The 24281-nt window shown below is 38.6% G+C and overlaps 1 protein-coding gene across 13 annotated transcripts in view; it reads left to right on the forward strand.

Moving 5' to 3' along the window:
- Positions 1-24281, forward strand: part of MYO9A (myosin IXA) — a 410239-nt gene that overhangs the window by 136485 nt on the left and 249473 nt on the right. For 12 of the 13 annotated variants that reach the window (XM_084897620.1, XM_084897626.1, XM_084897629.1 and 9 more), the window contains 4 exons: positions 2025-2124; positions 4915-4971; positions 11802-11899; positions 17474-17600. In XM_084897620.1, coding sequence (XP_084753746.1) covers positions 2025-2124; positions 4915-4971; positions 11802-11899; positions 17474-17600 — 382 coding nt within the window. The remainder of the gene's footprint in view (positions 1-2024; positions 2125-4914; positions 4972-11801; positions 11900-17473; positions 17601-24281) is intronic. The other variant, XM_084897627.1, reaches the window with a different exon arrangement.

Raw genomic sequence — 24281 nt, forward strand, 5'->3', positions numbered from 1 at the left:
ATTTGAAATAATCATGTGGAAGCTCTGGAGATGAAATTCTTCCCATCCCAGGATTTGTAGTTGTTGTTTTTGTTCCTGCTGTTTGTTTTTTTACTTTTCTGAGCTAACTTCGTAAAGTCTCTCTTTTTTTTTTTTTTCAAGTATGGGCATTGAAGTATATCTGCTTGGTTAGCTAATGATTAAAAAGAGATTTTCTTAAGTGCTTAGAAATAGTAAGTTTGACATGCCTTTCACTTGTATAGGCTTTTTACTTGTATAATTTTTCCTTCACCTTTACTTTCTGCTTGTGCAGAGGTGAGAGCTTAGTACTTCTGGTATTTGCAGAGCTGGCATGTAGTCTTGAGCATGTGCACAACTTTATGTATGTGCATGGTCATCTAGATTCTCAGCAATATATTGGACCTTTTCAAAGATTGGGTGGAGATTTGCATATATTTCTTTTTTAAGTTTTTGGTTAGTCTATTTTTTGCCCCAAAATTTATCCACTGCTTCAGACAATAGCATATTAAAAATTTACCTTTAATTCTTTTCTACAATTGCCCCTGGGGAAAAGATTTTCACATTTGGTTTACTTTGGCTCAGTTCAAATAAGGACAATTTTGAACATTGGTTTCTTCCAGACAGTTCAGATAATGATATTTCTTATGGGACGAGGCTCTCCTTTGGAGACTGCCAGGCTTTGGTGTTGACCACGATTGTAAACTGTTGACTTTGAAGGCTACCATAGATCTGGCAAGCAGCAGGTAGAATAGGATAAATTAAAAGGTCACAGGCTTACCGGTTTTACCGAGTTTCAGCCGTTTCTCTTATGTAGACACTCCCTGAATTGCTGTAAAGCTGTTAACTTCCAGAGTTCTAAAAAGTTGATTTTTGACAAATTTGCTAAGTACTCTAATTGATTTGTGAATGAGAGAATTTTGCGACGTTATAACTTTGCCATATTCTTGCCTTTACCCCTCTGCTTTGAATTGAACAGCCAAAACATTATTTTATTTTACGTACTTAAATATTGAGTTTATCACCTTTGTATTAAAAAATGAAGCAAAGCTGAAACATTTTAGTAATTAATGTTTGCTTTTTCCCCCAGTTAAATGATAATCATAGGTGAATCATCCTCCCTACTAAAAGAATAATAGGCAAATTAACCATCACTCCGCTACACCCACCAGCCACGCCCACCACCCAATCAGAGCGAGTATGCAAATAAACCCAACCAAGATGGCTACAGCCACAGAGAACAGGAGGGAGGCTTGGGTTTCCCAGGCAACAGAGGAAGCCAAGCTTTCTGCCTGCCCTTGCTGGCCTAGGCCTCTGCTCACGGCTACAAAGTTTCAATTGTAGATGGTAAATAAATTCCAGATACCAGGGAGCGTGGCTGGCCTGCAAACCACCATAGGCCCCTTGCCCATGCTGCCCCACACCCCAAGGGAACCCCCAGCCTGATCTGGGATATCTTTCAGGGCAAACTAGCCAGCCTCCACCCATGTACCAGGCCTCTATCCTATCTAATAAAAGAGTAATATGCAGATTCACCATCACTCCAACACACAAGATCAAGATGGCTGCCCCCATGTGCTCAAAGATCCTGCCCCCATGTGGACACAAGATGGCCACCACAAGATGGCCAGCAGGATAGGACAGTTGGGAAGGACCAGGCCTGCAAGGCAGGGCAGTCAGGGGTGACCAGGCCGGCAGAGGAGGGAAGTTGGGGGCAAACAGGCCGATAGGGGAGCAGTTAGACATCAATCAGGCTGGCAGGGCAGTGATTAGGGATGATCAGGCTGGCAGGCAGAAGCGGTTAGGGGCAATCAGGAAGGCAGGCAGGTGAGCAGTTGGGAGCCAGCAGTCCTGGATTGTGAGAGGAATGTCCGATTGCCCTTTTAGACCCGATCCCAGGGACATCCCTCTAGGGGTCCCAGATTGGAGTGGACTGGGCTAAGGGACACTCCCCCCCTCTGTGGATGAATTTTGTGCACCGGGCCTCTAGTGTTCATTATAAAGCCATGCTTCTTTGTTTCCAACAGGAACTATCATGTATTCTATTACCTCCTGGCAGGAGCAAGTGAAGAAGAGAGATTAGCATTCCATCTTAAACAACCAGAAGAATATCATTATCTTAATCAGGTACGCATTAATGAAAAGTATTTTAAAATATAGAGCATTATTAAATTTTAGCTCTTATTCCCTGCTGAGTCTCATATTTTTCTAAGTACTTTGTTTTCCAAATCTGGTAATGGATATTAACTAGCATTTCCAAACATGCAATCTAAAAATTTGTGTGATGTAGTTCTCAAATTTAAAAATTATTACTCTCATGAGTTTTAAAAGATTAGTTATATGTGTGCCTTTTGCTTTTTTTGAGACTCTTTAACAAAATAATAAACTATTTATAGTTATATCCATGTTAGAAATGGTTACTGTTTCAAAAGTAATTTACCTTTTACAGACCACCCATGTTAAATGATACTAATGTTTCCCTGCCCAGGTTGCTTAGTTGTTTAGAGCATCGTCCCATATATCAAGGTTCAGTTCCAGTTCGATCTTTGATCAGGGTGCAAACTAGAAGCAGCCAATGAATTAAAAAATAAGATGAACAACTAATCGAGGTTTCTCTTTTCTTCCTCCTCTATCAAGACATTTTATATATATATATACACACACATACACACACACACATATATACAGTTAAATGATACCAGTGTTTAATGCTTGACCTTTGCAAGGGATTACTTGAGATTTCATTTGCATGTTTTGAAGTCTAATACATATCACTCTCTACATGATATTATGATACTGACTTAATGTATTATTATTTTCATAATTTAGTGAATGAACCTGTTAAACACTCAATATGAAATGTATCAAAGGAAGTGCTTAAAATTTTTTTATCTTCCTCGAAACTCACATTATACTCCCAAACTTCTATAATAAATACTAGTTATCATAACTTTCCATTACATTGATTTCACTAAGTTTATTACTTCACATATTAGCAAAAATTCTAGGACCAACATTAATGAAATTGACATGATAGTATTGTACATCAATGGCCTCTTCTTATTATTTTAATTTTTTGAGGCAAAAATATCTATGGAAAAACATTCCTTTATGGTAATTAAAAATCCTTATGAAGTTTTTATAAGAAAATTGACACTTTGATAATGGCTCAAAGATTGTAGTATGTATTTAGGGTTATGAAAGAGACATCTTAGACTTTTCTGAAGAAAAAGCCTGCTGTATAACTGGTATTTCTTAATTTTGAAGTGACATTGAAATAACTTTGAGTTGATATATTGAGAACTGTGTGATTATTAAAAATATCACTTCCTGATATAATACTAGGTACTTGTCATGTATAGAATTAAGTAGCATTTTTTTACAAAAAAAATTGATGGGGTTTCTGAGTTCACCCCCTCCCCTGTTTAAACTATTTACATTATATTTGGGTAATTAAATATTTTCCTTTTTAAAAAGTAGTAATTCTCCATAAATAAGCTGATAGTTGTTAATAGTAGAGAAATTTAAGAGTTACTATTTTTCCAGATTTTTGTATTTGGTGGCCATGCCATATGTATTCTTGTCATTAGGTTAATATTCATAAAATATGAGACTTAGCAGTTAATAAAAATCTCAGAGTCACTGGACAATAGTAGGTATTTTACCTAACAATAGACATACAGGTAAATTGACCATACCTCCGCTACGCCCACCAGCCATCAGGAGGGAATATGCAAATTAGAAGGACAAAGATGGTGGCCGCTGGGCGGGGCAGATGCCTGCTATGAGAGGGAGGGCAGGGGGCAAAGGGATCTACAGGAGTGACACTTGACGAAGACTGGAGACTCCGAGTCTGCAGCAAAGACAGCAGACTCTGGCTGGGTTCTGCAGTGAAGCAGCAAAGACGAAAATAGCAGGACTTTGGCTTGAGTCTGCAGCAAAGGCAGCAGACTCTGGCCAGAGTGAAGGCCTAGGTCCCGGGTGCCAGAGGAAAACCAGTGCTGGAATCAAAGGGAAGAAAGGCCTATTGCACAAATCGCTTCTTGAAATGGGCCTCTAGTCTATACCAATAAAAGAGTAATATGCTAATTAGACTGGGTAGATTGGATGTCCTTCTGGACTATTCTGCAGCAGCTGCGAGGGCTGAGGAGGGCCAGCAGCTGCAGCGGCTGGCAGTGGCAGTAGGGTGATGGGGGTGGGATCTTCCCCTGATTGGCCCAGTGGGGAATGGATCTAAGCCCTCAGTAGGACATCCCCTGAGGGCTCCTGGACTGTGAGCAGGGGCAGGCCGGGTTGAGGGGCCCACCTCCCACCCCCCAAGTGCACGAATTTTCATATACAGGGCCTCTAGTGGTTATAATAATACTAGTAGCCCTGGGCACGAATTCAAGCGCCAGTAGCTTTCTGCGGGGCCTGGGCACTCTGCACCCACTGCACAGAGGCTCTTTGTGGCCCAGAGGTCCATCTGTGGCTGAGTGCAGAATGCTTGCCTTGTTGTTGGGTCAATGATGCAAGTGTTCGGTGCCCTGGCCTGGCCTCGCCAGGCACGGAACGCTTGCTTCATCCCCACAGCAACAAAGCAAACATTCTTCCAGGCTGCTCATGCTGCCCGCTCTCAGTGGCTGCCCTCATGGGACTAAGGGATTCTGGCGGGACTGAGAGGACTGGGTCCCGCCATGTTGTGGCTATGGATGCCTTCATCTTTGTGACAGAGTGATGTTAATTTGCATATTACCCTTTTATTAGATAGGATATGATCTCTTAGAATTGGAATGTTTACCTTGTTGTTTCTTGTTTTATGCTGCTATACTAAATAACTTTTTTTGGATAGCATCAGTGATATCTGAACACTATAAGAAATTACTAGAAAAGTGTACTAACCATTATTTCTACCTAATGAATCTGCATTACTTTCAGATAAAAAAGAAACCCCCCAGACAGAGCTGGGATGATTATTGCTGTGACTCTGAGCCGGTCAGTACAAGTACCTAAATACTCTGTGTTCCTGTTAAGGGATCCTTATCTTGCTCATGAGCATCTATTTCACGACTTAGAAAGAAAATTAGTTGATATACAAACAATCTAGGAAAGAATACTTAATGTTAAATTTTTTTCAGTTGATATTATATGGTTTGTTGATTAAAAATCAATTACATTTTTGGATATTTTTCTGCTAACAGTTAGTTATATTTAGTATTTAATTTGACAAATAATAAATTGATTGCATTCCTGATTTCAGCATTGATGTGGATCCTTATGAACTACAGGGGATTTTCTCTTGACATTTTTTTTCCAAAAATTTTTAATGGTTTAATTACTCATATGAGTAGTATTTATTATTTATTTTTAAAAGTTACATCCTTCCTGTTTTATGTGTCATTTAGCAGTCTACATCTGAATGCATCTGTAATTTTTCTGATTTTTTAATAGCAAGGGAGGCTATATTTATACTTAATGCTTTATATTATTTCATGTTTTAAATTGAGTGATTTAAAGGCATATAGCATATAAAATGATAAAGTAAATTTAGCTTTATTTGTTATATTTTATAAGGACAAGTTTATAATCATATGAAAGACACAAAATAATCTTTTTCCTTCCCTTTAGTTTGCAATTAGGTCAATGTAAAAGGCTGAAAACACACACTCATCTATATCTATTACTTAACTAATGAACTAATTTATTAACCAGTCCTTCTGGAAACATAAAATATCTTAATCCTTGCTTTAAATTACCAGCATTTTAATTCATACTTCATATGATAAGAAACTCCACTAATTACAAAACTAGCTTATTTCAGAGTTGAAAAAGATAAGTAATTATGGACATTAAAATTTCCCTTCAAAGTTTAATTGTGTTAGTATTTCTAATAAGTCAAGTAATTTAACATTTTGGAAAGTAAATTTTAGACATTTAAATGTATAGATTCTGATAATTTTTAGTAGAAAAATTTTATGCTGTTTTGCCACTGTTGAGAGGCTTCTATTTTTCACTTATTATACCATTGAGAAGTAGGTAAGAGACCTAGAAACTCACGGCCAATATAAGACTTGATTTCATATACAGAGTTTATAGTAAAATTGTGAACAGATCTGCTATTCTTTAGATAGTCTAAGTAATGTTTACGAATTGGTGCTCTCAAGTAAACAGACCTCCTGGTAACTTGAATACTGGCTCAACCACTTACTAGTTTTGAGAACCTGAGCAGGTCACTTATTCTTTTGTTTCTATAATTTATTTAAGGTGTTAATAATGGTCTTTAGCTTTTGTGAATATTAAATTAGTGCATCTAAACAACTTGACAGAGTGCTAAATCCCTAGTAAGTGCACAGTAAATGTTTCCACCACTGCTGCCACCATTGGAATCATCATTATTCATTTTTTCCTTTTGGAAGGATTTTTATAGCCATATTATCCTATTCCCTTAACATTACTTTCATCACCACCATCCTGCTGCCTGTTTTCAAGTCTGTTTTAGTTTGAACTTTAATTATATTTTCTGTTGTTGGTTTTTTTATAAATAAAATTAATGAAAGCAGTCAGTCAGTCTGAGGATCTTTTGTTTTTTCCTCTTATCTCCTCTTCATAGTATATTTTGGTGCTATCTAACCTTTGTTTTCCTCTCTATTATTAGAACTTATATAGTCCTGGCTGGTTTGGCTCAGTGGATAGAGTGTTGGCCTGCGGTCAGAAGGTCCTGGGTTTGATTCTAGTCAAGGGCACATGCCTAGGTTGTAGGCTTGATCCCCAGTAGGGGGCTTGCAGGAGGCAGCCAATTAATGATTCTCTCTCATCTTTAATGTTTCTATCTTTCTCCTTCTCCCCTTCCTCTCTGAAATCAATAAAAATATATTTTAAAAAAAGAACTTATATAACTAGAATTATAGAGAGAATTGATAAGGACTATTCTGCCAGTTCTATATTATTTATTATACATGTTATGGAATTGTATAAATTATCTCAAGGGAAACTATAATGAGAAGATTGCTTTTAACAGAGAACCTAGTGTTACCTATTAGATGGTGATTTAATTTCTTTTAAGGATTATCCTATTAAATAAACTCAAGCAACTAGTGTTACATGGGAAAGCAGAATATTTAGTACTGGATAGATTTTGTTTTGGTTGTCCATATCATATAGGCAAGTTATTTAACCTCTGAGTTTGTTTTCTTCCCTACAAATGTATATGTAGTTATATATACCCTAGAGCAGTGTTTCCCAACCTTCTCTCATGATGAGAATCACCTGGTGGAGTTGTTAAAACACAGATTCCTGAATCCCAACTAAGAAGTGCTAAACTAGAATTTTTGGGAACATATAGGTAAAATTGTATACTTAACTAGTGCTCTAACACAGATGTTATATACAGAGCACTAAGTTAGGTATGCAATTTTACCTATGTGTTCTCAAAAATTCTAGTTTAGCACTTCTTAGTTGGGATTCAGGAATCTGTGTTTTAACAACTCCACCAGGTGATTCTCATCCTGAGAGAAGGTTGGGAAACACTGCCCTAGAGGTCCAGTGCATGAAATTCGTGCATGGGGGTGTGTGTCCCTCAGACCAGCCTGCACCCTCTTCAATCTGGGACATCCCTCTCACAATCCAGGACTGCTGCCTCCCAACTGCTTGCTTACCTGCCTTCTTGATTGCCCCTAACCACTTCTGCCTGCCAGTCTGATCACCCCCTAACCACTCCCCTGCCAGCCTGATTGATGCCTAACCACTCCCCTGCCAGCCTAATTGATGCCTAATTGCCCTTTCCTGCAGGCCTTGTCACCCCCAACTGCTCTCCCTTACACGCCTGATCCCCCCCAACTGCTCTCCCCTGCAGGCCTGGGTCCCTCCCCACTACCCTTCCCTGCAGGCCTGGGTCCCTCCCAACTACCCTTTCCTGCAGGCCTGGGTCCCTCAGCTGTTCTACCCTGCAAGCCTGGGTCCCCCACAACTGCCCTTCCCTGTAGGCCTGGGTCCCCTCCAACTGCCCTTTCCTGCAGGCTTAGTCTCCCCCAGTTTCCCTCCTCTGCTAGCCTGGTCACCCTTACCTGCCCTCCCCTGCAGGCTTATAATCTCTCCCAACTGCCCTCCCTTGCAGACCTGGTTCCTCCCAACTGCCCTTCCTTCCTGGCCATCTTGTGGAAGCCATCTGTGTCCACATGGGGGCAGCCATCTGTGTGTTGGAGTGATGGTCAATTTGCATATTCTTTTATTAGATAGGATACTCATAATTACCTTTTTGTGTTTTGAGAATTTAGTGAGATTATATATATGAAGTGACTCTCATCGTAACTCTCATATGTAAAAGACAATTAGTAAATTCTAATTTCCCTTCTTTAAACAGTAATAATCTATTCAAATAGTTTCACCTTAAAGCTAGTTTTGAATAACTTCTTATTTTTCGGAGCCAATCTTTGAATGATTTTAGGGTCCAACTATGAGGCAGAATTTCAATGAGAATTATCATAATAAATCTCAGAATACTGTCATGTCTACCATGCTGCAGAGGAATTAGATTTTATTATCTGTTGAGAACAAGTGCACACCATGGTCATTACTACTACCTTTATAGTAATTCAAACATCTGTATAATACCTGGCAGCCTATTTTTCTATGAGGTAGACCTGCTGCAGTATATAGGTAGATCCTGATGCAGTTTGGGTAGGATCTTTTGAATCTGTAATGTTTTCATTTCTTTCTATTGATATTTTACATGTTTAAGACTCTTACTGCCATTCCTTGTCTGACAGTTTATAAGTTTGTTGTAATTCCCTCAAATTTATCCTTTTTGGCTTTACTCCTTATCCTGTGCCAGTCCAATATAAAGTCTCTTCATACTGTACATTTTGTTGTTGTTGTTAATATATTTTATTGATTTTTTACAGAGGGGAAGGGAGAGAGAGAGAGTTAGAAATATTGATGAGAGAGAAACATTGATCAGCTTCCTCCTGCACACTTCCTATTGGGTATGTGCCCACAACCAAGGTACATGCCCTTGACTGGAATCGAACCTAGGACCCTTGAGTCCGCAGACCAACGCTCTATCCACTGAACCAAACTGGTTAGGGCTGTACATTGTTTTTTGCCTACATTTTTCCATTTTAAAACCACTTTAACATGCATATTATATTTGATCATTATAAAGCCCCTGGCTGTAAGTTAGTATGATTACCTTTCACCTGAGAAGCAATGGGGACTCAGAATTTAAGAGACTTTTCCTATGGTGGTGAAGGAAGTTAATAGTATAACTGGGATTCCAATCAGGCTATGTTCGTATCCTTCCCGCCCCCCCCCAATGAACTCCAGTATCTTTATTAACTCACAAAATCAGTTATAAAAAAGCATGATTTTCCAAATACCATTCTAAAAAATAGAGCATAGAAAAAAATGTCCAATTTGACAATACCATTCACTTTCCCTCATACTCATATTAAATGCCTACTATATGCCACACTTATTGTGGGCACTTGTAAATGAGAAAGGGTTGGAAAAAAAGGCTGATATCATAAAAGAACCATTTGGTATGTTTGTGGGGAGTGTGTACTAGCATGTTATCAAGTAAGACTAGAACTTGAGCTGAGTTATCTTTTTTCAGTGGAAAGGGTTGTAACGGTTGTGAGTTAGATCCCTGCCTTATTTTTTGAACCTTACCAGATCATTGTCCTCTCAATGACCTCCAACAGCTTTGTGTTTTGGTGTCTGAAGGCTTTCTCCAGGACCCAGTTTTTGTGCTCTTTAGGCCTATGAATTAATTCACAACTCTTCTCCCCTTCTCTTCAGAAGTTTTCAACTATGACTGATTGGGAGATAGGTCTATAAACGCTCCAGCTCCTTCATCTCTGTACTTTTATACTGTTTCTCAGAGATTACTTTGGTATTAAACTTCAGTTACCCTCTGTGGTTTAACTACTTTAATATTGTATCCTATTCAGGCTACATTGCCTTTTCTATTTTACCTTTTCATCCCCTTACTACTTGTACTGAATCTTGATCTCATGGTCTACTTCCATAGGAACCTAAATTAAGATAAGGATATTTCTGATCCGTTAAATTAATCCATTCTTAGTTTTTCTACTATCTTTGTCATCAGAAAAACAGTTAAGTGCACATTTTAAAAAATTGTGATTTTGGTGTTCACTGAGACAACTTTGTAATAACAAAGTTGATTCGGATAACAGAAAATATAAATGTATTTATATTTTAGTGCTTCTTTCAGTGTACTTTCTCAGTATTATATATACATTGTAATATACCTTTGGGAACAGACAAGAACACTATCAATTATGAGAATCATTGCTATATCATTGAGTTTACTCAAGTGGAAGCACAGAACCCCTTGCTCTCCTTATTGGTTATAGAGAAATTTTTATTAAATCATAAAATAAATGAGATTTTTGTGGTCTTGGAGGAAAGAAGCAAGAGTATTTTAAAAAGTTTTACTATAGGTAAAAATGTGTTAAAATTTTTTAGTGAGTAGGACATTGTCTTAAATGTATCTTAAAATTGCTTATCAAAAATGGTATAGGCAGAAAATGGATGGATTCTCAGAAAGAATTCTTACTGAAGTGAATTAAAAAATTTAAACTTTATCTAGATGTATTTATTAACTAATTTTTATAGTATCTGAAGCAGATTATACATGATAGATGCTTGATACTTAAAAAAATAAATGACACTTAATTTCTCAAAAAGGAGTGTTGCATTCAATTCAGTACTTATTTAATAATTCAATTATTATATATATATTTTAATAATTACCCCCTTTCTTCTTTGCCCTGACTTGATGCTGGAAATAATGAAGTGAATACAGCAGATAACAATTTATTGAGTGTTTGGTACAACATTCTTTCGGATAGGTATTACAAAAATAAATACGTGTAAGGAGGTTTTTGACTATGTGAATGTAATGGACTCTGAGAACATACAATAAAGGGATTTATAGACTCAAGTGTACAGCCCTGGCTGGTGTGGCTCATTTGCCCCATGCACTGAGAGGTCACAGGTTAGATTCTTGGTTAGGGCACTTGCCTAGGTTGTGGCCTGGAACCCCAGTAGAGGGCATGCAGGAGGCATGATTGACCTTTCTCTCTGTACCTCTCCCTTTCTCTGTCTCTAAAATCAATGAACACATTTAAAAAAATAATCAAAGAAATAGTAAAATAACTTAAAAAAAAAAGACAAGTGTACAATGTTAATGTTTGGGGGGAACTGAAAGAGAAGGGTTAATCTGAAAAAGTAATACTTTTTTATCCGGTAGTATACACTGTTTTCTTTTGCTGATTGATTACCATATTTATATTACTTTATTTGGAGCTATTTATATTATATCTAAATATAACCTGAACATTTTTGTATCGTACAGTTCTATGCTCCACTTCCCAATTATTGGGTCTTCTAAAATTTATTTTTGTGTCCCAGGATCTAGTTCAGTGACTTGCCTATGAGTAAGTATTTATTGAATAATTTGCTCTCATTTGTGTAATTGAGATCTTCTGAATGCTTTGGGTCTCTAAAACTCTTCAGAACTACTCAAAATAAAAATTGCTATCATAAGTTACTTTTGAGATTCTTGCCTTTGTGATTGTGAAAGGGAGAAAAAAACGTAACTTTATGGTATTTGGATAAGTACTATGTGTTTAGGTTGCATAAGATTAGAGGTCTAATGAATTTGACTGCGTCTGAGTATTTTATCAGCTTTAATTTTTATGCATAGGTGTACTTATCTAAAATTACTATATTTCTGAGTGGCTTATGTTAGTTTTCAATGGGTAATTTTTGTTCCCCCCTCTTATTTTTCAAAAAATAAACAGGATTGCTTCATAGTGGAGGGGGAAGATTTAAAGCATGACTTTGAACGCTTACAGCTGGCCATGGAAATGGTAGGATTTCTTCCCAAGACACAAAGACAGTGAGTTTATTTATTGTGTTTTTATACCTTCAATAGAGGATAAATTATGATGTATGTTTAAAAATTCCTCTTTCTTGGTCCTTTGAGACACTTATTATAGTCCTGATTTATTGCCCCTTCCTTCTTAGGTGTGGCTTAGAAAATTTTTCTAAAAGACTTGTTTTGAATTGCTTTTTTGTTGAAAGTCCTTTGAGATACTTTGAAAATCAGTTGAAAGCAGGAACTCTTCTTCCTATACAACTTATATTTATAAACATTTGCATATAATTGCAAGAGTTTCTGGTGTCCCTGAAGCCTCTTCATGAACCTTAGGTAAACACTGTTGTTTCTAACACTATTTTTTTAGCTTCTTATTTTCTGTATCATTGATATCTAAACTTATTAAAGCTCACATACTTATTAGTAAAAAATAATTTTCCATATATTTACTCTTTAAATTTATGTATAATTGTACTAAACATTTTGTTTATTGTACTAAATATAAATAAAATAAAATGTAAAAAGGTTGAGATAAAGATGAAGTAAGTTATTGGTAACATAAAACAAACTATTAAAATTAAAGACACAAATAACCTTGACTCTCACCAGAAAAAAATAACATTACTATTTTTTTAAAAAAGTTTATTGATTTTTAGAGAGAGGGGAAAGAGTGGAAGAGAGAGAGAGAAAGAAACATCAATGTGAGAATATAACATTGATTGGTTGCCTCCTGCATGCTCCCTACCTGGGATCAAGCAGCAACCAACCATGTGCTCTGACTGGGAATTGAACCGGCAATGTTTTGGTACATGGGATGACACCCAACCAACTGTACCACTCTGGCCAGGGCTATAACTATTGTTTAAAAAAATTTTTTTTTTATTGATTTCATTGAGGAAGGGAGAGGGGGAGAGAGGTAGGAACATCAATGATGAGAGAGGATCATTGATTGACTGTCTCTTGCACGCCCCCCCTTACTGGGGATGAGCCCCCAACCCAGGCATGTGCCCTTGACCAGAATAGAATCTGAAATGCTTCAGTATGCTGTCTGATGCTCTATCCACTGACCTTTTTAATGAAATTTTCTTTAACTGTATATTGTTTCTGCTTCTGTATTTTTAGGTATCCTGACTTATATTGTTATCCCCTAATGGAAGATTATAAGCTTTTTGAGAACAGGGATTCTTATTTATATTTATTAATCTTTTTTATATTGAATTATAGTATATTGATTTACTTACATGATGTTTCTTATCCCTGGAGTGTATGCATTACATATTTGTGTGAGGAAACATCAATGTGTTGATTTTTGAACCCAAAGTTCTGAAACAGTGTAATTACCAACCATAGAAACTACTGCAGAAACAATTTTTTAAAAATGCCTCAGGCCTGGCTGGTGTGGCTTGGTGGTTGAGCGGGTGGTTGAGCATCTGCTCATGAACCTGGAGGTCACAGTTCAATTCCTGGTTGGGGAACATGCCTGGGTTTCAGGATTTCGAGCTCAATCCCCAATAGGGGGTAGGCAGGAGACAGCCGATGGATGTTTCTCTTTCATGGATGTTTCTATCTCTCCATCCTTTTCGGTTCTTCTCTCTAAAGGCAATAAAAAAATATTTTTTAAAAATGGCTCAGAATTTAATGTTTGTATATCTTTTGACTGTCGTTTATTTTTATAATATTTCAGTTGATATTAAATTTCCTCTTTAATTTAACCCAGCCTAATTTTATGACTTAGTCCTTTATAATTGACTTGTCTTTTGTTTGAGTAATTAAACATTTTTAATTATTTAAGAAATTAGACTTATAAATTAGATGTTGACTCAGGACTTCTAAATATAGCTGTAGGTCCCTAAATAAGTATCTTTATTTATTTAGAATACTTCCTAATTTTAGAAAAACACATAGTGTAAATTTCATAAGTAAGGACAAATTTATCCTAAAGAAATAAAGTGGTCAAGGCACAAATATATGTATATATCTGGATTTTTCAGGAATGGCTTTTAGAGTTGTATTCAGTTTTAGATGTTCACTTGTGTTAAATGCCTATGGAATAATATGCTTTTCTTAGTTACATGGAAGTCCTTGGTAACCTTTATGAGACATTTTAGATGCTAGAATGTGATAGTATTGTAAATAGGGATGACAAAGTAAAAATAAGGATTTTATAAGTCAATCCTTATTTGGATGCTTGTTTGTGAAGGGGAGAAAGAAGGTGTGGAATCCTTGGGTTTTTTAAAGTAAGAGAGAAGTGAACATGAGATTATTTTGATTAAAAATTCTTGTAGGTTTAGGTGAGAGATAGGAAAAAAAAGTATAATAATGTGTCCCAGTAAACTGGAGTTCATGGGATGGTGAGCACAAGTGGAGGGATTAGTTGCTGACTGGATTAGTTACGTGTGTTCTTCAAAGACCTGCGGGTGGGAGGGAAGACAAAAGAGAGGGTCCAGATGTAAATGTTTCACAGTTGAAACTTGATATTAGATAATATACCCCAATGGCCTCAGGTTGTTTTAAAAAAACATTAAGGGTACCATCATATGATGTAGGAAAGCCTTTTTTTTTAAATTTTTTAAAAAATTTATCTTTATTGTTAAAAGTATTATAGATGTTCCTTTCACTCCCTATTCGGCCCCTCTACCTTGTTCCAGTCACCTTCCTGCGCCTTTTCCCGCACTATTATCTGTCCATGGGCTATGCATATCCTATATAATCTTATATAATAAAAACCTAATATGCTAAGTGCCCGGTTGTCCATTCAAACAATCAAAGCATAATATGCTAATGATATGCTAAGGCCGCTCAACCACTTGCTATGATGTGCACTGACAACCAGGGGGCAGACGCTCCAACCAGTAGGTTAGCTTGCTGCTGTGGTCCGGTGATTGGGACTGAGTAAGATGGGCCAAACATGCCATGGAGCCTGCTCACAGTCCCTCCCTGGCTGGCCAAACTCACGTGTCCCTTCCTGGCCTCAATCGTGCACTGGTGAGGTCCCTTGGCCTGGCCTACACCCTCTTGCAATCCAAGATCCCTCGGGGGATGTCAGAGAGCTGATTTTGGACCAATTCTGCAGGCATAAAAGGCTAATATGTAAATTGACCAAATGGTGGAACTACCGGTCGCTGTGATGCACACTGACCACCAGCCAGAAGCCACTGCTTAGCTCAGACTGGCGAGTGCAGTGGTAGTGGCAGGAGCCTCTCCTGCCTCTGCAGCAGTGCTAAGGATGTGGGGGGGGGGTCTAAGCTGTCAATTGGACATCCTTCAATGGCTCCCAGACTACTATAGGGTGCAGGCCAAGCTGAAGGGACACCCCCCTCCCCCCCCAAGTGCATGAATTTTATGCACTGGGCATCTGGTATACATACATTGGTTAATCCCCCCCCCCCAAAAAAAAATATGTCTGTCTTTTGCATGCTTCAATATCTCTGGATTTTTTTTGTTCATCAGTTTAATTTGTTCATAGATTCCACATATAAGTGAGATTATGTGATAATGTGTAGGAAAGCCTTTCTTAAATGCTAGAGGCCCGGTGCACAGATTCGTGCACTTGTGGGGTTCCTCAGCTTGGCCTATGCCCTCTCACAATCTGGGACTCCTCGGGGGATGTTGGACTGCCGATTTCAGCTTGATCCCCGCAGGCCACGCCAAGGAACCCCACCAGTGCACGATTCGTGCAGTAGGCCTCTAGTATGCATATAAGATCTTTAGTTAATCTCTTCTCACCCTCTCTCCTCCCCCCTTGCCTCTAAGATTCATCAGTCTGTTCCATGTTTCCATCCCTGTGCGTTCAACATCCTCTGGTGGCCAGTGCACTTCATAGCTACCTATTGAACAGTCAAACAGTCACTTAGGCTTTTAAATATATAGACTAGAGGCCCAATGCACAAAATTCATGCATGGGAGGGAGGGGCATCTCAGCCAAGCCTGTACCCTTTGACAGTCCAGGGGCCCTCAGGGGATGTTTGACTACATTTTAAAAAAATCACCCTGTACTTATTTTTTTTGTTTTTACTAACTCCTCCTTTTAAACTCCCCTCACTCTCACATTCTTTTTTTTCTTTTTATTTAACTATTTTCCTGGCCTCACCCCATTTTAGCATCCTTCTCTTTCCTGCTTTCTTTCCCTCCCTCCCTTTGAATCTCCCATGGCCCATCTCCCTCCTTCTTTTCTCCCTTCTTTCCCTTCATTCCCCAGTGTCTATCTCCTTCTTACTCCTCCCACCCTCCTCCTCCATTCGCCTTTCCCTTGTGAGCCTGAACCCTGCCTCCCTCCCTCTTTCCCTATTATTACTACATCTCCTCTTTCCCCTCCTTCCCCTTGCCATGTTCACTGGTTTCTCTTTTAAACCTTCTCCTTTCTTCTCTGGGACCTGCTTCTAGCCTGCCTCAGTGCACTTTGATATTAAAGCTTCCTTTTGGGGGACATTAATCCCTAACCCAGGGCCCAGTCCCAGCCAGGCCTTCACCACCACCCCCCTTCCCTGGCCTCCCTGCTACTGTCCTCCTCCCATTCCCTGCCCGGGACACCCCAACTTCTAGTCATACACTTAGTAACTCACCACCAACCTAACCCTTGCCATTGTTCTTGGAGTCCAGCCTTTGGGGATGAAAGTGGTACTTAGTGCCTAACTCTTCCCCAGCTAAGCTGCATCTCCCCTCCCAGCATGGGGTGCCCTGCCCAGCGAGGTGGCCTAGGCCCATGCGGCCTAAGCGCTGCTGCCCTGAAGCAGGAGTGCCTCTGCCTGGAAGGCCTTGGACCATCTGTCCCAATGGCCTGCACCAGGGGCCACCGCCCTCCTCCTGCATCTGGGCTGGACTACCTGCCCTGCACTACCTGTGCCCCGCCCCTCGCCAGGCCCAGCTGCTCCCCCAATGATCGCCAACGGCCCTTGTGCAGCCCCGAATTTTCCTCTCTTTCCCATTACTATGTCTCTTTCTTGTTCTCTTTCTGTATTTCTATTTTTCCTCTCAGCCTGTATGCATGTAGGCCTGCCTTCCATTTTCTCTCCTTTGTTATCCCCTCCTATCATATCCTATCATATCTGCCCTGGGCCTCTCAGCTGCCTGAGCAGGGGGCAGGATGCAGCCTGCCTATTGGTAATTATGTGATGGCATCCCATTCAATTTGCATTATTATTAGTGGTATAGATAACTACTAATGGAAAAAAATCACCTAGGATACATGGTTAAAAATGCAGATTCCAAGGCATGAACCATCCTTATTCAGTAGATATGAAATAGATAGTGTAGGGAAAGGTCATTCCAGTCAGGATGAAAAGCATTTAAGAAGGAACGGACTTTTGAAACACTACAACAGAATATGATATTAGCAAGACGTCCCCTTCAGATAACTTTTCTGACAAATGGTAGGTACAATACTGAAGTTAAGGTTTTGTAAAGCACTTTGCACAGTGACTAACATAGTAAACACTCAATAAATTTTATAGTTATAATTATTCCCATATTTCTTATCTTCTGAAGACTATGCCATATTTGTACTAGTTAATTTGCATGATTATGATTTTTGGGTTGAAATAAGCTTAGAGAATACATATAAGCAAGTTGTAGTAATTTATAATCTTATTTTTGCAGGATTTTCTCTCTTCTCTCAGCAATACTACATTTGGGTAATATCTGTTATAAAAAGAAGACATACCGGGATGACTCTATAGATATCTGTAATCCAGAAATTCTTCCTGTCGTCTCAGCATTATTAGAAGTGAGTGATTACATTCTCAATTGTCATTTCAAATACTGGTTAACTTGTCAGTTTTTATTTTGTGGAAGTTTTGTAGGGGTAAATAGGTTAATGATTTTTTTATTAATAGTGTTTGCCCAAAAGGTGGAAATTTTGCTATTGTGTATGTCACAATATTTGGAAAATTTGGATTTTCTACCCTGCCTCCTCTTGCCCTCAATACCCATAATCCCCCAATTTGCTGTATGGGATGAATCTTTCACTCAAGAAGGCATAGTATTCTAGGTCTTTTCTACTTTTTCTTCTATATTTCAGATTTCTTCTCATGCTAAGATTTTGATTAGATTGTTTTATTTGAAGATGGATTATCTGGATGGATGGGGAGAAAAGGATATTGAATTTTTCTTTCTTCATCTATACTAATAAAAGGGTAATAGGCTAATTACACCGGACATCTGGACAACTTTCTGCATGACCTTCTGTACAAAGCCACGGTGGCAGGCCGAGGCAGAGGCAGCTATGGGAGATCAGGACGGCTGGGGAGAGCCATTAGGGTGATGAGGCTGGTAGGGGAGAGCAGTTAGGAGAATCAGGCTGGCAGGGGAGAGCAGTGAGGGGAATCAGGCCGGCAGGGGAGAGCAATTAGGGGCATCAGGCATGCAGGCAGAGTAATTAGGGGTGATCAGACAGTCAGGTGAGTGGTTAGGAGCCAGCGGCCCGGTTTGTGAGAGGGATGTCTGACTGCCACATTAGGCCTGCTCCCTGCTAAGCTGGCAGTCGGACATCCCCCGAGGGGTCCCAGATTGGAGAGGTTGCAGGTCGGGCTGAGTGATACCCCTTCCCTGTGCATGAATTTTGTGCACTGGGCCTCTAGTAGTTATATAGAAACCTACAATGCTTCTTTCCATAACATGGTCTTTATTACTTTACTATAGGCCTAGTGCACAAAATACATGCATGAGGGCGGGGTTGTGTGTCCCTCAGCCCAGCTTGCACCCTCTCCAATCTGGAACCCCTTGAGGGATTTACGACTGCCAGTTTAGGCATGATTCCTAATTATCCCCAACTGCCCTCTCATGCTGGCCTGGTCGCCCCCAGCTGCCCTTCCCTGCAGGTCTTGTCACCCCCAACTGCTATCCCGTGCTAGCCTGGTTGCCCCTAACTGACCTCCTCTGCAGGCATGGTTGCCCCCAAATTTCCTCCTCTGCCGTTCCAGTCACCCTTAATTGCCCTCCCCTGCAGGCCTTGTCACCCCCAACTGCCCTTTCTTGCAGGCCTGGTCCCTCCCAACTGCCCTCCCCTGCTGGCCATCTTGTGGTGGCCATCTTGTGTGTTGGAGTGATGGTCAATTTGCATAATACCCTTTTATTATATAGGATAGGATTCTTTTTTTCTGTAGTGATGATTTCTCATGCTTCCCAGCTAACTTCTCTTGCCAGATTCATTTTGAGAGGGATATAATTTTTCATAGGCCCTCTCCTCTGACAGAGTAAGGAAATATGCCTATATGCTAACCCGGGTTTATTCATATATCTGCAAATATTTTTGTCTAGCTATATCCTATATAATAAAAGCCTAGGTTGGCGTGACGCCTTTGTGTGATGCCATCACATGATGGCCACCACAATATAGCCACCACAAGATGGCTGGCAGGGGAGGGCAGTTGGGGATGAGATTAGTTTGGCAGGCTGAGGGCAGTTGGGGGCAACAAGGCCTGTGGCGAAGAGCATTTGGGGGTGAGCAGACCAGGGGAGGGCAGTTGGGGGCGATCAGACTGGCAGGGGAGGGCAGTTAAGGGCGATTGGGCTGGTAGAGGAGGGCAGTTGGGGCCAATCAGGATGGCAGGAAAGCAGTTAGGTGTCAATCAGGCTGGCAGGGGAGTGGTTAGGGGTTGATCAAGCTGGCAGGCAGAAGTGGTTAGGGGCAATCAGGCAGACAGGCAAGCAGGAGAGTGGTTAGGAGCCAGCAGTCTCGGATTGTGAGAGGGGTGTCCCAGATTGGAGAGGGTGCAGGCCCAGCTGAGGGTCCTACCCCTCCCCCCAGCCCTGTGCATGAATTTCATGCACTGGGTCTCTAATATATATATACACCCTGTTTCCCCAAAAATAAGACAGTGTCTTATATTAATTTTTGCTCCCAAAGATGCGCTAAGTCTTATTTTCAGGGGATGTCTTATTTTTCCATGAAGAAGAATACAGTACACATTATTAAATGCAAATAAAGGAAATTTATTACCTGTATACGGTACGGTAGTACGGTAGTTGTCAACACAAACCAGACAAACTGTGAATCCTACAGTATCAAGAATTTACTCATTTATTCAATGACAATCATGTCATCATCTTCTGAAACATCATCATAACAATCCAATTCATGAATTTCCTGGTGAATTTCTTGTGACTCCATTTCTTTCAGAATTAGTGGACCAAATCTCTCATGTTTAGCCTAGAGGGGGCCTTATTTTCGGGGGGATGCCTTATATTTCACTCAGAAGGAAACCTGTAAGTAGGTCTTATTTTCGGGGAAACACGGTGTGTGTGTGTGTGTGTGTGTGTGTGTGTGTGTGTGTATATATATATATATATATATATATATATATATATATAGATGAGGTTTGCTAATGTTTCTAACTAATGTTTCTAACATGTATCTAGCCTTCTCGCTTTACTTATATGTAAACTCCCACTCTAACAGTGAGGAACCTATCTCCCATCATCTTCCATTCATTAATTATTTAATTCTAGTATACATGTATAACAGTATAAGAATTGTTAACCCATACTCCTGTGGGAAATGACTATCAAGTAAAGTGCTATTCTAGTAGAGTGTAGTTCCTTTTGCTTTTAGTTTTATAGACTTCCTTCATTTTCAGAATTAGTTAAGTCAATATCTTTCCCCCCCCACCCACTTTCTTGAACATTATGGTTGTTTCATATATTTGTCATATAGTTAGATTCTCTTGTCATGGTCTGAATTCTTTTCTAAGATCCCTCAATTCCTTAAATGATTTTCTAATACTTTGTATACATTAAGATTCACTCTTTGTGCTGTATGGGTTCTGACAAAGGCATAATGTCATGCATCCTCTGTTAAACAGTATCATACAAAATAGTTTCCCTGCACTAAAAATCTCTTCACCTATTCAACCCCTTCCCCACTGTTGCCTGGCAACCACTCACCTTTTTATTAACGGTAGATTTGCCCTTTCTAGAATGTAGCATAATTGGAATCATACAGTACATATCCTTTTCAGACTGATTTATTTCACTTCGTAATATGTATTTAAGACTTATCCATGCTTCTTGTCTCAATAGCTCATTTCTCTATATTGCTGGGTAATATTCCTGTATAGCTAAATCATAGTTTTTCCATTCACCTCTTAAAGGATATCTTGGTTGTTTACAGTATTTTTTTGCAATTATGAATAGCTTGCTTTTTTGTATTAAAATACTGTTCATCTTTAAAATCTTGTTTCATGTGCCAACTCATGAGGCTTAACCTTGTTAAATGGTCTGCTCCATCAGTTTCTATTTAAGATAGTTTATTTTTAGTTTTGTAGCAAAAATTTAATTGTTAACTAGTTTATGACCATTATAAAGTGGCAGTGTTCTCTGAGAGCAATGGACGCCTCTTTCTTGTTTGTCTGACCTTAAAGTGTTTATTATTTTGTACACGCCTGGATATTGCTTATTAACTTCAGTGGAATGAGTTAGCCTGGCAGAGAGGCAGGAGAAGGGAGGAGTATCTTAATTTGTAACTAGACTCACTCAGTGGAAATTCTACCAGGATGTTGAGTGTGGTTTTGAAGGTCATGAGGGTCAGAGAACATTTCAGTCAGGCATATTAAGTAATATTTTAGTCAAACATTTGGAATTGTAATACAGGGATTGTGGCTGGTGATCAACAAATAGCAAGGTTTCTGGTTCTAGTACAGCATTTCTTCTTTTTGAGAGACTTGTAAAAGCAATTCAAAGCAATACTCAGGTATTGGTTAAAAAAAAAAAAGAGAGAGAGAAATCAAATCCTGAGAATGGTTACCACTGTCAAAGTTAGGCCAACATCAAATGTGATTTGATAGCAAATCTCACTTTATAACACAAGCTTTTAAAAATCTTTCTTGTTACATATAGTTTGGAATGGTTCTGGGAGTAAAGATTGGGTAATAAGCAGAAAGAAGACATCTTCAAAGGTGAGAAGTTAGAGAAGATATGACAGCACCTATTATGGTATCCTGCCTATAGTTAGTTGGCAATTTAAAAAAAAAAAAAAGCTCTATTGGTTACAATTGATAATAGTAATTATAGTTTTAAGGCTTTTGTTGAGATAAAATTAAAAGTTAGGCATAGTAACTGATATAATAAAAAATGTGTACTCTTTAGTTAAGATTTAACTTAATTTCCCTACTTCTCAAGTGATTCCATTCAATGATAAATATAAATTTATTTTAATTTAATATAATGTATTATATTATTTATTTAATAAGAAAAAATGTTTTAAAATAATGGTTGCCCAAATACCAATGGCATATTTCACAGGCCTCGAACAAACTCTCCAAAAATTTTTATAGAATTCAAAAAGACCCCGAATAAATATAACAATCCTAGAAAGAAAAATAAAGTTGGAGGGATCACAATACCAGATATCAAGCAATATTACAAAGCCACTGTTCTCAAAACTGCCTGGTACTAGCAAAAGAACAGGTATGTAGACCAATGGAACAGAACTGAGACTCTAGAAATTGACCCAACCCATTATATTCAATTAATATTTGAAGAAGGAGGCAAGAGCACAGAGTGGAGTTGAGAAAGTCTCTTCAATAAATGGCATGGGAAAAATTGGACAGACACCTGCAAAACAATGAAACTAGATCACCAACTTACACCATACACAAAAAGAAACTCAAAATGGATAAGGAATTAAACGTAAGATGAGAAACGTAAGAAGTTTAGAAGAATCCATAGACATCAAAATATCAGATATTTCTTTGCAATATCTTTACTGATACAGCTTCTAAGACAATGGAAACTGAAGAGAGAATAAACAAATGGGACTATATTATATCTGTGCAGGAAAATAAATCATCAACAAAACAATAAAATAGTTCCCCTGCACTATTTCAAAAAGTGTCTATTTAGGTCCTTTGCCATTTTTTTTTAAATTAAATTGTTAAACAATTTAACAAATTTATTAAACAATTTAATAAAAAAATGGCAAAGGACCTAAATAGACACTTTTTGAAAGAGGACATACAGAAGGCCAAGAGACATATGAAAACATGCTGAAAGTCACTAATCATCCTAGAGATGCAAATCAAAATGACAATAAGGTACTATCTCACATCTGTCAGAAGACTATCATTAACAAATCAACAAATGATGAGTGTTGGCGAGGATGTGGAGAAAAAGAAACCCTCATACAGTGCTGGTGGGAATGCAGACTGGTGCAACCAGTGTAGAAAATAGTATGGAGTTTCCTCAAAAAACTAAAAATGGTACTCCCATTTGACCCAGTAATCCCACTTCTAGGAATATATCCTAGGAAACTAGAAACACCAATCAGAAAGGATATATGCACCCCTATGTTCATAGCAACACAATTTACAATAGTTAAGATTTGGAAACAGCCTAAATGCCCATCAGCAGATAAGTTGATTAGAAAACTATGGTACATCTAAACAATGGAATCCTATGCCACTGTAAAAAAGAAGGAACTATAACCATTTGTAACAGCATGGATGGACCTGGAGAGCATTATGCTAAGCGAAGTAATCCAGTCAGAGAAAGATAAATAGCACATGATATCACTCATTTGTGGAATATAATGAACATCATAAACTGATGAACAAAAATAGATCTAGAGACAGAAGGATCGAACAGACTCTAACCTCAGAGGGTTAGCAGGGAAAGGAGGGGGTGTAAGAGAGCAAACAAAGGACTTGTATGCCTGCATTTAAGCATAACCCATGGACACACACAGTAGGGGGTTGAGGGCATATGCTGGGTGGTGGGAACAGCTGGGGGGGAAAAGAGACATATATAATACTTTCAACAATAAATAATTTTTTAAAAATTGATTGCCCAGCTAGTGGATAGAGCATCGATCTACAAACCGGGAGATCACAGTTTGATTCTCAGTCAGGGCACATGCCTGTGCTTCAGTCTCGCTCCCCAGTGGGGGGGCATGCAGGAAGCAGCCTGTCAATGATTCTTTTTCATGATTGATGTTTCTATCTCTCGCTCCCTCTTCTTTCCTCTCTGAAATCAATAAAAATATATTTTAAAAAAGTAAGAAAACATTAAGATAATAGTTTAATTTGCCCTGGCCAGTGTGGCTCAGTTGGTTGGGTGTGTGCTCTGCAACAAAAATTTGCTTCTTTGATTTTGCAGGCTTGATATCGATGCAGGAGGCAGCTCATTAGTTAAATCTCACATAGATGTTTTCCTTTTCCCTTCCACTCTCTCTGAAAATCAATTTTAAAAATCTTAAAAAAAAATGGTTTAATTTATTTTTCAAATTACTTTTTATAGTTACCTGAGACAACAGTAAATGTTTTAAGTCTCCTGTTTACTAAATTCTTTTTGGAATAGATAATTCTGAAATTATTGAAAGAGATCAAGCTCCAATAGATTAAGTAGGTAGTTGGGGATCTAATATTTGTCTTGAGCTATCATAACGATCACCATTACCAAAAACTGTTAAGTT

The sequence above is a fragment of the Pipistrellus hanaki genome, assembly GCF_964339955.1.
Source record: "Pipistrellus hanaki genome assembly, chromosome: 1".
NCBI lineage: Eukaryota > Metazoa > Chordata > Mammalia > Chiroptera > Vespertilionidae > Pipistrellus > Pipistrellus hanaki.